Genomic DNA, 14,977 nt, shown 5'->3' with positions numbered 1-14,977 from the left:
CTCGGGAAGTACTTACTGAGCATCTGTGTGCTGGCTGCTGGTTCCCGGCTCCCAGGGTTGTGTCCCAGAGGAGGGGGACATGTAAGGAGCAGGAACCGGTAGCTGGGCAAGGTGAAGCCAGGTGAGCAGACTTGCTGGGCAGTGGTGCAATCACTCTGCTCGGCAATCAGGGAGGGCCTCCCCAACACTAAAGAGGCGGCCTTGGGCTGAGACCCGGACCACAGGAAGGAGCCAGCAAAGGTGGATCTGAGGGTGGGTCGTTCTGGACGGGGTGAGTGAGGAAGCCAGGGGCAGGAATGAGCACGCCTTGCCTAATGCAGCCGGTGGCAGGGGAGGGTGACAGGAGGGTGGTCCAGAGATGAGGCCATGTTGGCCATACGGCGAGGCGGGGGGGCAGTGGAGGGGACCTAATGATGTGCCGTCTGGACCAGGACCCTTGGGACAGTGAAGGGTCCTAAGGCAGACTGACACCTACTCGCGGACCTTAACTCAGTTGACAGTTGCTTTCAGCCCAGGTGTGTGCAGTGTCCTGGTCACAGGTCACTGTATGTCTTACTGTAGGGCCCTCTAAAAACACTGTGACAGTCGCTGTCTTCAAAATCTGATGAGGTGGGTGGTCTAGAAACACCAAGTGTTTTCCCTGTTTCATCATGAGCGGTGAGAACCAAGGGGGAGCCAGACAGGGAGAGACGGAGATCAGGAGAGACGATTCCACGCCGGCCAAGGGGGGCACGTCCACAGCACGGGACCAGGCCCTGGGGGCCAAGACACCTGCTCTGTCCACGCAGAGAGGTGGGGACAGATAACGGGAATGACCTCAAAATCCCCCAACGCAGTTATTTCCAAAACTCCTTTGGGAAATGGGCTTCCACTGCTGCGGGCGTGGGACAGCGTCACCCAGCACCGTGTGCCAGGGCCCTGGAAAGGCTGCAGACCCTCTCTGTCTCGTCAGTCAGACACTCACATACATCTCTGGGGAAGCAGAGCCCCGTGGGACTCTGTAGACAAAAACACTGCAGAAAGAACACAATTGAAGAAAATAATGAGCCAGAGAGAAGGATGCCTTCCCCTTAAGGCATTGGAAGAAAGAGAAGTGAGAGAGCGTTCCGGAAACTAGGCTAATGTGAGGAAAGGCCACAGCAACTCACAGAATCGAGGAGTGTGAGGCTACGTGGAAGAGGGGGCGTGCATCCATTTATTCAGAGGCAGGCTCTATTATATGTCACCGAGAAGTAAGGCCGTGCTGGAGTTGCAGCTGTACGTGCCCCGGACCATGAGAGGAGGTGGGTGAGGCCAGCGAGGACGTGCACACATGCCAGGGTGTGTGTGTGCTCTGCTCCAGTGTTTATTTGTCTGTTCCTGTAAGGGAGCTAGTCCTGAAATGGCTGATCTCTAAAGAGGTTAGCATAAGATTATTTTCCTGGAAACATCATACAGAAAAATGTCCTTTTTAGTAGAAAAGTGGCGTCCATCGCATCTGAACTCATAGTGTTTCTGTGCAACCGGGTCTGCGTCTGGGCAGACAGGAGTGGGACAAGGCCATCCTCGACTCCTAGAGGTTTATTGGATATTCCCGAAACAACTTTAACTGTCCCATTCACATATTTCAGAACCCCATGATGCCATGTAACAGCAAGAGTTCCAAAATCCATTGTGTGTGCCTGTGTGCACATGTTGATGTATGTACACGCACATGTACACGTGTGATAGATGTGTGTGCATGTGCGTGATGTGTATGTGTGTATGTGCATGTTGGGAGGCACACCCTGTATGAGGACCAGAGGTTGGGGGGCTGTCTTGAGCCATCAGCAGGACTAAAGGGCCTGGCACTGCATCCCGGGGGCCTTCTGCAGCCCCCCAGCTCCCAAGACTCCTCATTAGACCCCAGGTGTGGAATGCCAATGACTCTCTTCCTCGGCCTCACCTGGGGAGAGAGAGATTTTAGAAGATTCCCAAGACCCAAGCTACCTTCTCTGCCTGTGACAATATGTTATCATTTTTGGGCAAGGGGCCCAGGCATCCGTGTTTTGTAAAGCTTCCCCCAGTGCCAATGTGCAGCTAAGCCCAAGAACCACTGCCTTGAAGGGTCCCTGCTCGGAGAGCCCTGCTCTTCGTCAGAAACTGCGGGTCAACAACTGCGCGTCTTTTTTGAGCTGAATCGCTGGTGGTGGCTCATGAGGACCTCTGGGGTTTGGAGGAGAGGCTGTTGATGCAGGTTTGTGGAGCAGGGGCTCCACGAGGACGATGAGTCTTGAAGGGCAAATCCATCCTTCGCCCCCACCCCCCGCTGCTGACACCTTACCAGGGTGAATCAGCCCCAGTCGCCACCCTCGCTCCAAAAGGGAAGCAAGACATGTCAGTCCATGACACGAGGCAGAGAGGGGAAATGTGCTCAGAGACAAGGATAAAGCTGCTGTTTGTGCGCAGGAATTTACCGTCTGAAAAGCAGGTTCTCATTCTTTTCCTACCTGCAGCCTTTGTGGAGTGTGTGGTCATCTGGCTCCTCGAGGTCCAAGGCAGAGCTGGGACTCAAGGTCCATGAGTTCTGGGGAAGTGGAGCTGGCTTCTGGCTAAGCTGGGGAGCAGGCACTGGGGGAGGGTGGCCCTCAAGAGGCAGCCACCCTGGAGCTGGGTGTGAAGAGAAAGTCAAATTTGGATCCGTGAATACCGTGCATCTTCATATTCTCCTCTCTGGGGTCCTGTGGGCTGGGAATCTGCCTGACCTCCCTCTGGCTTTCAATTCCAAAACCACTGGGCCCAGAGAGAGTTGCTCAGCCCCTGGCGAGCATCAGGAGTTCCGTGCAGCTCCCGGCACAGGCCCAGCAAAGCGCCCTGGCCCCGGTCAGTACGCGACCCGCCTCCAACCCCAGGGCAGGGTGGACGGCCTGGAGGACTTCAGCTGGGCCCTGAAGGAGGTCCCAGCATCCCCCACATCAAACCTCTGTCCTCAGGCTCCTGGAAACTTTAAGCTACTCCTTCCTCCTTTCAAATGTGATCTCAGGAAACCAGAGTCACAGATGCCTCCATCCAGCATCCAGGTTGCCCAAGAGCATTGTGTGAGGGGGACAGAAGCCACTGCTCTACCTGGGGGCCTGAGATGGCCTCAGACCAGAGCTTCAGGGCCCAGGGACTGAAGTCCACGACACCCACCTGGCGGGAAAGGGTCCAGGCCTCCGCTTGGGCACACAGCCTGGCCACAACCGTATCCGGAGTGTGCACACCCCTTGCCAGGCCTTCTGGGCTGGCCCCCGACAGAGAATTCCCTGCAAGGATGAAAGAAAAACAGGAGTGTTTTTCAGCATGTTTCGTTTCATGAAAGCTCATTGGAAACACTCGCATTGATCTGAGGCATTTGAAGATGAGAAATATAGTCAAGCACCTGTTGACCATAGGTCAACAAATCCCTCGCTTCAGTAAGGAAGGAAAACGCAGCCTTTGTGGCTGGTACACGAAGGCGTGGTCAGTCGGTTAACGATGCTTTCACAGATGTCAGCGGAGTCCACACAGCGTGGAGTGAAAGTGAATGAGGATGAGGCTCCGAAGGGGGTGGAAGGACGAGCTGGGCACAGAGCAGGCTGCCCCAGGGCACAGGCTGTTCCTGCCGGTGGTCCCTTCCTTAACGTGGGCTCCCGCCAGCAAGCCACACGCAGGGGCTCAGAGCAAAAGCTCCGGGGCCGCCAACCTGTGGGGAGAAGAGGAGGCCGGCTCTCAGGGGAGCCGAGACTGGGACCTGCGCCCGCCTCGCTCCCAGGCAGCCGGCCACAAGGAGCTAGGATGCAGCTATTTGCCACGTGTGGATGAACCACCGTGGGCGCCTAGGGGAGGGATGGGTGATTCTGGCCAGGTGGACAGGCCTGAAGCAGAAGAGGGCCTTCAGGGTGGGAAGGGGTCTCGGGGCAGAGATGCAGCTGAGGCTGGAAGAAATGGCAGGTGGCAGCTCTGCCCTGTGCAGTGGGTCATTTTGGTTTTTCCAGCAGTCCTTTTGCCTCTCCCCACCCGGAGGATGCTGAGGCCATGGCTGCGTGGCTCACAGCTGTCTGCCCCCCTGTGGAGAATGGAGATGGATGGGAACGAACCCCAGAACCCATGGCATGGGATCAGCAAGGGGTCCTATGGTGCAGAACCTAGTTAGGATTCTTCAGGAGAACTTTAGGAAGACTGAAATAATCACAATGAAAGACAGGAAAATGTCCAGGTCAGAGCAATCCAGTTACTATGAGAAAAAAAGAATAAGAAGCGGAAAACATCCCTACAGACAAAAAGCGTCCCAGCATGACATCCTCTAGGACAGGTGGGAGTTATGAGGGACGACTTCAAAAGGAACTAAAAGACATCAAGAACATGAGATAAGACATAAACAAAAGCATAAATCAGAATTAGAAAAATGTGTAAATAATGTCAGGATACACAAAAAAATAGAAATAAAAAAAATTTTAGAAATAAAGAATAAACTAGAAGAAACACAAGAGCATACAAACACAACAAATAATGCTGTAAGAGGAATAGAGGTAAAAATGAGGGAAAATTTAAACAAAACAAGAAAGAGAAAAGGATTTGAAAGAAAGTGACAAATATTGAAAATGGGCAAAAACAATCCCACATATGGATAATCGAAGGTCCTGAAGAAGAAAGCCCACGCAAGGAACAGCACAAATACTGAAAACTGTAATTCAAGAAAACTGCGCTAAAGTTAAAAAAAATAATAACAAGAAGAAACTACTTATGCAAAGAGCAAACCACAGGCCTGAAACTAGGACCGGGAACAACCAACACTGAGACGTGTTTGAGTAACATCAAAGGAAAGAAAATGTGGGCATCGAGGCAAAAAGAACATGTGACTTACAAGGGAAGAAAATTAGATCATCAGCAGATATTTCACGGCAGTAGCTTAATGCTGGAAAAAGAATGAGTAACATATTTAAGATACTCAAGAAAAAAAATGTGAGCTGAGGATTTTACATCCAGTAAAACTGAAGTTCAGGTGGAAGGGGCGTGGACAAGCTGTCGTCAACCTGCAGGAAGTCAGGGGACGTTGTTCCGTGATCACGTCCAGGGGCCTGTTGAGAGGGGGCCTCAGACCGCCAGGCCACTAGAGTGACGTCGAAGGTGGGGTGACTCTGTGAATGAGACCTCACTGGTGGGGAGGCCCTAGGAGGCACCCACGACCTGGGCTTAGTGGTGGCCTGGTAGGATTTGTCTGAGCAAATTCATTGGGAAAATGATATACTTTAGAATGCCGCAGGAAAAGAACTAAATGAGAGAACAGAGGGAGACAACATGATACGTGATGGCTGTGTGAGCAGAGGGAGAGAACATGGTGCATGATGGCCGTGTGAGCAGACCGTGCACACATGGCATAACATGACCAACAGAACAGAGGAACGTGAAAGCCAACCATTTTCAGGAATCGTGATCAGTGGGGACAGAATTGATACTATAACCGTTGTATTTTAAAACTGTCGTACGTCTACCGTGGATAGAAGTCAGTAATTATGGATGTTCTAATTCTGTCGTCTTCTGTCTCCTTGAGAACAAGGACTCTCAGTGTGAAAGGATGGAGATCAGAAGTGACGTGGGGAAGCTGAACAGAAGCCGTACTTTCAACTGTAAGCTGTACATGTCAATAGGAACTTACACTGTTTAGCTTATATGCTTAATGATGGAAGCTGTATGTCTGTCCCCTGGAAAGGCCTTACGGCTGTGACCAACCCTGGAGCAGCGAGCAGCCCTCGGGTCCTGATTAATCTTGAAAGATCATTTCCCCTTAAAAGAGACCAGGGCGACTGGAGAACAGTTGGGGCAGGAAATGAGCACAAAGAGCCTGGAATATCTTGACTCACCAGAGAGCACGGGAGCCTGCTAGGGTCACGTCACATTCAAAGGATTCAGGGCCACCTGGAAGACGTTCCCACCAGCCACAAATGGACCCTCTCAGCCCCGCGAAGACTGACGAGTTGAAGCCATCAGCTGTGTTAAATCCACATGTTCCTAACGAAACAGTTAACAGGTTCCCTTCTGAGGCTGGCAAGGAAGGCGTTCATACCTTGAAACCTGGGGAATTTAAAAGAAGGAATCAAGCGTCTATCCCACTATTCCCCTGGGCACCAACAGAAGCATCCGCCCTAAGTTGAGACACTCCTCAGACCCATGACGCCTGAGAAGGCGAGAAGGCGAGAAGGCAGAGCGGTCGCAGGCCACATCAGCCAGCACCCTGGTGTTAGGAAGGTCCTGGGAGGCTGTGGGTGTCCATGAAGGAGACAGTTGTGGGATCTCAGGGAAACATCCCAAAAGCTTCTTTGGCAGAACAATTTTTTTAACAAGTTGTTATGAAGCTGGTGTGTCCCTAAAAAGATCTGAGTCATGTGGCGCTATTTTGGCTGGGCTGTTTAGGTTACTTAATTCACTCTTTTCAGTGCTCTTTCTGGGAGGGGAGCCTTTGATCCACCCCCAACATGTTGTTTTGAGACCTCTGGCTGTCTCTACTCCACCCACTTTCTCCCCCTCCTGCCAGCTGAAGCCCGCACTCCCCAGTGTCCTGGTCCACGAGCACGTCCCTTCCATCCATCAGTCTCCATGGTACCAGGGAGCTTGGCAGTTCACGGTCCACTTAGAGGATGGAGCTTCAGAGAAAAGCCCGCTGCTGGAGATGAGTGGTGAGGGACGGCAGAGATGCGAGCCCCGTGCATTTATGGAACGCCTTTTAGCCAACCTCCCAGGGAGCCAAAGGGACTGCGTCTTCATCTTCAGCACGTTTTGCTCAGAATCGCAGGTGAGCAAGGCAGCCTAACAACGATGCTTCGGTGCAGGAAGTGTCTCCTGGGAACCTCACGTGTCTTGCCTGTTCCTCTTTCACTCAGTTGCCAAATCCCTTCCCATCCAGCTTGCGTAACCGAGGCAGCCTTCGTGGAGGATGCAGGATCCGAGGGGAGCCCCGCTGCACCGTTTGCGCCGACAGAAGCCAATTGCTCCAACCAGCTGATGGCACATTGGAGGCCATGCTGGGACCAGGGACGGAGGGAGGGAGGGAGGGTGGGCGTGTTGGTTTGATTCTTGACGGGCTTTTCCCACGTGTCTGGTATTGACTCTGGCAGAGTCACGGGCATTGGACTGAAGGGTAACCGTGAGCAAGTGTGTTATCACTCAGAACTGGTTGGATCGGAGCGAGGATTCAGCCCCATCTGACCTTGAACTCTTCCGCAGATACTCTTTCCTCCTCTGCTCTCCTTCCCTGCTCCAAAAAAGATCTGCTCTGTGACACAGGCTGCATCTCTTTTCTTTTGTCTGCTCATTGCCATCCAAGAAGTTTTCACGGAGATGAACGTCACCTCCTCTACGTGAGGGAAGGAGAGCTGGGCTCTGGATCGGCAGGTGCAGGCCGCACCTCTGGCTCCGCCACGTCCACCTGCTGCGCCCGACCCTCAGCGTCCACACCTCACGGTGGGGACAGTAGTGCCTTCCCCCAGAGCATGTTCTGAAATGGCACCAGTGGACTCCCCTAGAGAGTAGAGGATTATTAATTGTCACCCCCACGTGACTGGGAAACACTGTCAAAAATCTTGCTTTTTGCTGTCTTGAACTCAATTTCTACTGGAAAAAAGGGTGATTCATCTTAAATGGAAGATGGATAAATATCTTTCTGCTTTAGGCCTTTAGCAACAATTCAGTTCGCCAGCCAGAAACCCAAACAGCTGGACTGATGGTCACTCTGCCCCATGTGCTGCTGGGGAAGTGTCAGGGGCCCTGGGAGAGTCTAAGAGAGAAGCACAGCTATTAGGATTTCTTCAGGCGTCCTGGGGTCTGAGCCATCCTAAGGGAAGACTCGGGGTGGGATCCCACCAGACAATAGGACTGCTGGTCGGCGAGCACCAGCTGAGCGAGTCAGTGTCACACGTCCGTCCTAGTGGGGAAATAAGAGCGGACAAGGCTGACATGGCTGCCGTGTCCTCTCCCAGGGGGATCTGCTCTGGCACAGTCAGAGAGAGATGGCTGAGACACTTTTGGGGAGTGATAATTGCTGAGAAGAAAGTGACACAACGTACTAGGGGTGGGCGCTGTGGCAGGCTGGGCGCAAGAGCTTCTGACCGCGGGCGGCTTCAGAGGCTGCTGGCCAAGGTTGCAGGAGGGCACTGGGGGCAGCGGGAGTGGCCCTGAGGAGGGGGGAAGCGGGCCTGGCTGGGGCAGAGTGAGCGAGGAGGGTGGAGGGCAGGCGTGTCCAGGGTTTGTGGGATCAGAGCTTACACAGCTCTGCGGGGAAGAACCCCAGACTTCGAGGGGTGCCAGGCCCGTGGAGCGTGGCTGAAACTCTGGCTTGTTCTCCCGTGAGGACCCGCCCCTGGAGGCAGCTCAAAGATGCATGGATGATGCCCTCCTCCTCGGCTGTGAGAGAGCGCCACATTTATACTAAATGCACTGGCAGCCGGGGAAGAGGCTTACGCAGGGACCCAAGCGATGAGCTCTCTCCATGGAGAGTGGGAGCCGGGGAGGTGTCAGGAGGCGGTGCCGGGGGAGCAGGGAGGTGGATAGACTCGGGGTGCACTCTGAGGTGGGGTTGGCAGGATTTGCTGATGGTTTGGGGTGGGACGGGAGGGAAGGACGGGATCTGAGGACCATGGCCCCACGCAAGGTGCCATGGACTGAGGATGGAGACCTCGGAGCTGGGGGGCAACGGAACGCCTGTTTGGACACATTAAATGTGGGGTGTCTGTCAGTGGCTGCTTTTCTCTGGGCCCGGCAGGAAGCAGATGGCACCCGAGGCGTGCCTGGAGGGAGGCAGTGAGGGGCCGAACTCGGTGCGCCTGCAGTGGGCCCTCTCCTGACTGTAGGCCCAGGGCGGATCTGGATTCCAGCCATTCTTTCATTCCATAAATAGATTTTGAGCATCGGCTTTGTGCCAGATGGCAGGTAGTGTGGTCATTTAGCCAAGGTCGAAGCTTCTAGATGAAAATAAAACATCCAGTAAAAAAACCTGAGTGTTTCCAAAAATCCAGGTATCAGACATCTTCCACACAGACGCTCAGCTGCTAGATGGGTTTGCCCATTTGCCAAGAATGTCACAGAAGGTAAGCGTGGCACCCCTCGTTATTTGGGCCGAAGGGGGTGGGGCCAAAGCGGCTGGAGGGCAGGAGCCTGGGCCCCTACAGGGCTGTGCCGAGAGCATCCCACCCGCTCTCCTGGAAGATTCATTTCAGAGCTGATGGTTTTGCCCTCCTCTGCACGGCCTGTTCCCAGATGAAGCAGCCAAGCAGATTTCTGTGGACTGTGTGTCTATGGTCTTACTTTCCAGGCTAGCAGCGCTTCCAGCCTCGAGTTCCCCTGCGGACACCTTTGGGTGCATATTCACACTGTCCACCCATAAGTGTTGATTCCATTTTCAACCCCCATTTTAAGGAGACATTCTTGAATGGAAGATAGCACTCAAGTTTGAAAAAAACAAAAACAAAACTTTCTAAAATTTGTGATCAGGTTTCAGAAAATGCAGAGGTCAGTTCCCAAACAGCACAAAGGTCCTGCTATTGTCTTTCAGGTCAGCAGAGTGGAGAGGGAGAAGAACCAGGAGCTGAAGCAGGTGCGGGAGCATGAGCAGCACAAGAATGCCGTGCTGCTCACGGAGCTCAAGACCAAGCTGCACGAGGAGAAGATGAAGGAGCTGCAGGCCGTGCGTGAGACGCTGCTGCGGCAGCACGAGGCAGAGCTGCTGAGGGTCATCAAGATCAAGGACAACGAGAACCAGCGGCTGCAGGCGCTGCTGCACGGCCTGCGTGATGGCGCCCCCGACAAGGTCAAGACCGTGCTGCTGTCCGAGGCGAAGGAGGAGGCCAAGAAGGGGTTTGAGGTGGAGAAGATAAAAATGCAGCAGGAGATCTCTGAGCTCAAGGGAGCCAAGAAGCAGGTGGAGGAGGCGCTGACGCTGGCGATCCAGGCCGACAAGGTCAAGGCCGCGGAAATCAGGAGTGTGTACCACCTGCACCAGGAGGAGATCTCCCGCATCAAGAAGGAGTGCGAACGGGAGATCCGCAGGCTGGTACGTGGTGTGGGGCGTGGAGGTGGCGGGGGGCGGCGTGGGGGCAGCTCTTCTGCTTGGGTCTCGGGCCTGTTTCATCAGCAAAGCGCACCTCACATCATCTCTGTTGGTTCTGAGGACTGCAGGGATGCAAGCCTGTTAAAAGGATATGGTTCAGAACGCACACGGTCAGGCACGCACAGGGCAGGCTCAGCTCCAGCCCTCTGCCCCACCCCTACCAGCCACACCAGCTTTACTTGTCATTTCTAGTTTGGGTCAGAGCAAGACATCTTCAAGTTAATGTTCCCCCTTCCCCTCAAAAGGGTTTACTAAAGGATCGCTCTTCTTAGAGTGCTAGGTTAAGCTCGGAGCCAAGGAGGGACCAAGGTTTAGTTATGGCATGCTCCATAAATAGCAGGTTCTGCAGTCTGTCCAGCTCACTGGATCCAGAGAGACAAGGCCAGAAGGCCCACAGTGGGATGGTCATGGGTCCCAGAGGCCTTCCTGACATTCCTGTGCTGTGAGCACTATCTGGGATAGCATTGCTCTTAGGCTGGACCATCTGAAGTTGCCATCTTTGCAGGTCAGGAAGGGTCAAAAGTTGGCAGCTTCATCTGGTGCACCCTAATGGTTCCAGAGACCAGGCATCCCGTGGCAGACACGGGTAGAGTCAGTGTTCTCAGAACCCCAGTGCTAGAAGTTGAAGAGAATATTCAATTTCTTAGAAGGATTGCTCCTCGTTCTCCTCATCACTTGGAGCCTGGTCCTTCTTGGTAATTTGAGGGACGTGAGCTCTGCCTTAGAAGTGTGCTCCATGCCCCCTGCTGTAGGCTTCATCAGGACTCAGCTAGCTTTGCTGCTGGCCATACTCGGGGTCCCCAGGATGCCCCTCAATGGGGTGCAGCCAGCTTTCCAACCAGCACAGCTGTATACCCAGGCCGCCTCTCTCTGCTTCCCTGGGACCCTGTTTTCCAAAGTGCCTCCAGGCTGTACCCCATGTTGAACTTCCCAGAAAGGGTGCCATCATTCTAGACCCACAGCCCAGAAGGGAAATGGAGAGCTGTGGAGCAAATACAACTTTGCCATGGTGTGCATTGGGGGCCCTCAAATGTTCCCAACCTGGAGGGTCCCCTGTCCTTTTCCAGGGTGTCCTGTTCTGAGCTCCCCCATACAACTCTCCGTCCATCCCTGAGCCATGTGCTGGCACCACGTCAGCACCCGCTGCCTGGGTCCACACGACCCTGCTTCTGTCTTTGGATTCAGTGCTCGCAGTGGAGGCAGGTGGCCTTATCTCTGTGACCAAAGGCTTAAAACAAAACCAGCGGTTCCCTCTGGTCCTCCCGCTTCCCTGACTTGGACTCCCCAGAGGCAACAACCTGCAACTCTTCTAGCTGATTCTTATGGATTTTATTCCAAATTCTCAAAAACATGCTCAAACATCTACTTCTTGATTTCTCAATTTTAGCTCCTCCTCTGCTCCCCCATGGCCTTCTGCCCTGCCCCCCACTCCGGCCACCCCCTAAATTCCATTGGCCAGGTCTCAGCAGGAGCAGATGATGCGCCCAAAACAGGTAACAGAAGAGACTTCAGTGAAGGGGCAGTTCACAAAGGTGCGGGCAGAGACCCACTGTGGGTGGTGACCGCAGCCGGGGTGAGCCATGGCCCGAGGGAAGAGGACAGCGTGAGGGCTGCAGCTGTGGCAAGGGCTATGGGACAGGAGCGTGGGCTCAGCCCAACCAGGGAGCCAAAGCTAGCAAATACCCAGACCTCCCACCCTCCCACCTCTGCTTTTCATGCTCCTGTTGGCCAAACACAACCAGAGGTCAGGAGGTAGGAGCACAGGGCCAACCTCCTGGGCACAGAGCCGAGGGAGGGGGTGGGCAGTGGATCTAGGGGGGCATAGAGAAAGGCTGTCACTGTCACTTGTCCTTGGGACTTCATCTTGAGTTACGTGGATATTTGCTGTCTGTATCTTTACTGCACTGTTATTGCTACTTCTGTCATTCATGAAAGACCCAAGTGACTCACAATTACATTACCTTTCTTGCATGCACTTTTGTTTTCCTTGGAATTAATTTTTTCATTTGCTTAATTTTCTAAGTGAATGTCACTAATTCACGCTGAGTTTACAACGGGAGGGTAAATCTCCTCTCAATACTGTCAAAAACCTTAGACATCCATCCGCGTACCTTTCTTTGAGACGTCCTTCCTGGAGCGCCCTCTCCTCCTGTCTCCACCTCCACTGTTTTCTCCCTAAGCCTGCCCTTGTCCTGATTCCCTTTGTCCACATCCTGGGAACGCCTTCTATCCCTCCGGTGTCAGATCCCTCCCTCCCGTATCTTCCTCTGTTTTGATGTATACGTCTCATCTTGGTGGAACATGTCCTCTAACAGCTTCTGGGAACAGAGAGGATGGGGAATAAGTCCTGTGAGACCTCGTGTGGATGAGCTTCTTGCTCTAACCTCACACTTGGTGTTCTGGCTGGCTATGGAGCTATAGGTCGGAAACTAATTCCATCAGGAACGTGACGGTATTTCTGCATTGTCTTCTAACTCCCTGGGTGGCTGTTAAGAAGTTGGATGCCATGCTGATTCCTGATCCCGCATTTGGCCCTGTTTCTCTTCCCGCCCACCACCAGAAGTTATAGGGTCTTCTCCTAGAGCTCAGAGCATCCTGAGGTCTTATGGCGGAGCACCTGTAATGTGAGTGTCTGTTCCTGTCAGGAGCCCTTTCTAACCAGAAGTCCGTGTCCCTATGCTCCAGAAAGGTTTGCTCTGTTGTTTCTGTCATTTTCCTCCCTCTCTTCCTTCCAGAACTCCTGTTAGTTAGGTGGTGGACTTTGGAACTGATACTCTTATTTTCTTATTTTTCTCTCCAACCTTGGCTTTTCGTTCCCCTTTCTAGGAAACGTCCTCAATTTTCTCTTCCAACTCTTCTGTTTGATTTTTTATTTATACTATCATACATTTCATTCTCAAAAATGTTTATTCTCTGAAATAAAATCCTTTTGGGATTCGCCTCTCACTCATAGATGTGATCGCATAGGTGTGACCGCATTTCTCTGAGAGTAAGAATTATAATTGGCTGTTTGAAAAAAGTCTTCTTGGGTTCCTCTCATTGTCCATATTCCTTCAGGGGCCCTTTTTGCTTCTTATTCGTGCTGGCTGCTGCCGCTCACGTTGAAGGGTTTCCTTGAGTGAACGGGGACCCCTCACGTCCTGGCAGGGACCTGACAGGAGGCCCGGTGTGCTAAGCGGGGTCTTCCCTTTAAGGTGAACTGGAAGAAGTGCTGCCACTCTGTTGGGGACTTTTTCCTTTTATCTTTTTTTGTCTTTTCCCATCAAAGAATTCAATTCAGCATGCTAAAGTAAAACAAAGAAATTAAAGACGTCGGATTGGAAGGAAGAGTTAAAACTGTCTTTTTTGCTGGTGACATGACTTTGTATGTGGGAAACCCTAAGGAATTTCCCAAAAAAGAACTGTTGAATGAGTTCAGCAAGGTATCAGGATACAAATCACCATGCAAAAATCAGTTGTATTTTTATATACTAACAACAACAAACAATCCACAATAAAATTTTAAATTCTACTCATAATGGCATAAAAAAAGAATAAAATATTTAGGAATAAGTTTAACAAAAGATGTGCAAGACTTGTACACCGAAAACTGCAAAACATGGCTGAGAGAGACTAAAGATGAGCTAAGTAAACAGCGATCCCATGTTCATGGATTGGAAAACTCAATATTGTTAAGATGGAAATTCTCCCCAAATTAATATACAGGGCAAGCACAATGCCGTTAGAATCCCCACGGGCTTTTTTTGCAGGCATAGGCGAGCTGATTCCAAAATTTATATAAAAATGCAAGCATCTCCCTCTGTTCTGTGGGTTATCTTTTCATTCTTGGTGGTGTCGTTGTGTGATCTAAAGCTTTAAATTCTAAAATAGTCTAACTTGTCCATCTTTTCCTTTAGGGTTGGTGCTTATCATGTCTTGCTTAAGAAATCCTTTTATTGTGAAGTTAGGAAGATTTATCTTTTTAAAACCTCATGGTTTTGTCTTTCCTGCATGAGTCCTTGCCCCATCTGGACTGTGTGCTCGTATGTGTGTGCGTGCCTGTGTGCGTGTTGTAAAGTCGAGACCCAGTTAGGTTTTTTCCATATGGATACACAATTGTCCTAGCAGCCCTTACTAAAAGACCATCTTGCCCCCGATTCACAGTGCCACCTCTGTCATGTGTTGAGTGAGCTTTCTAATTTGCTCCCCCATCTGCCCCTCTGGCTTTGTAACGCCTCCACTTCCAGAGGAACAAGGCTTCCCACTTTGTTCTTCTTCCAGAGTACCCTGACTCTTCTTGGCCCTCCAGGCTTCCGTAGAAACCTCGGAGTTGCTTTTCCTAAAGAAAAAACTGCTGGAATTTTTATTGGGATTGTAACTAAACTGTGAAAGGGTCCATTTTAACAGAGGGTATAATCATGCTTCTCATACAATATACAATAAATCCAGGTCAAAAATTTTATTTAACTCATTAGTTAGGGAGGAAACAAGTAAAAAGTTACAACCAATTCAAATGAGGATTTGATCTAACGGGATTTATGCTCCCTACCTGGCAAAGATCATTTGCGATGCCACGAACAGGAATCGTTCCTGTCTGTGGACAGGACGTGTTTGCATTACCGACTGTTTCCTCCAGGTAGACGTCTGCTCCACAACCGCAGTGCAGCCTCCTCAGAGACGAAGGCGCCCACCTCTGTGGGGTTGGACAGCCCTCAGAGGCTCCAGCATTCCCAGAAAAAGGAGCCAGAAATCTTTTCTTGCTCTTTTCAGTCTTCCACAATTTTTCCCTGTAGAATTCATAATCAATTTAGGGAATCTCATTTATTTATCATTTCAGGGCTTGAAGACATACAATTAGCAAGAAGAGCAATATTTCCCCTTTGAGACATCCACCCCAATAGTCCAAAACTCTGCATGTCA

At 51.7% G+C, this 14,977-nt stretch overlaps 1 protein-coding gene across 50 annotated transcripts in view; it reads left to right on the top strand.

Moving 5' to 3' along the window:
- The window catches only part of JAKMIP3 (Janus kinase and microtubule interacting protein 3), a 129,535-nt gene that overhangs the window by 58,323 nt on the left and 56,235 nt on the right, over nucleotides 1-14,977 (top strand). For all 50 annotated transcript variants that reach the window (XM_023636846.2, XM_070248279.1, XM_023636859.2 and 47 more), the window contains exon 3: nucleotides 9,524-10,021. In XM_023636846.2, coding sequence (XP_023492614.2) covers nucleotides 9,524-10,021 — 498 coding nt within the window. The remainder of the gene's footprint in view (nucleotides 1-9,523; nucleotides 10,022-14,977) is intronic.

The sequence above is a fragment of the Equus caballus genome, chromosome 1 (genome assembly GCF_041296265.1).
Source record: "Equus caballus isolate H_3958 breed thoroughbred chromosome 1, TB-T2T, whole genome shotgun sequence".
In the NCBI taxonomy this organism is placed as follows: Eukaryota; Metazoa; Chordata; class Mammalia; order Perissodactyla; family Equidae; genus Equus; species Equus caballus.
This window is presented reverse-complemented; position numbering and strand designations above follow the sequence as displayed.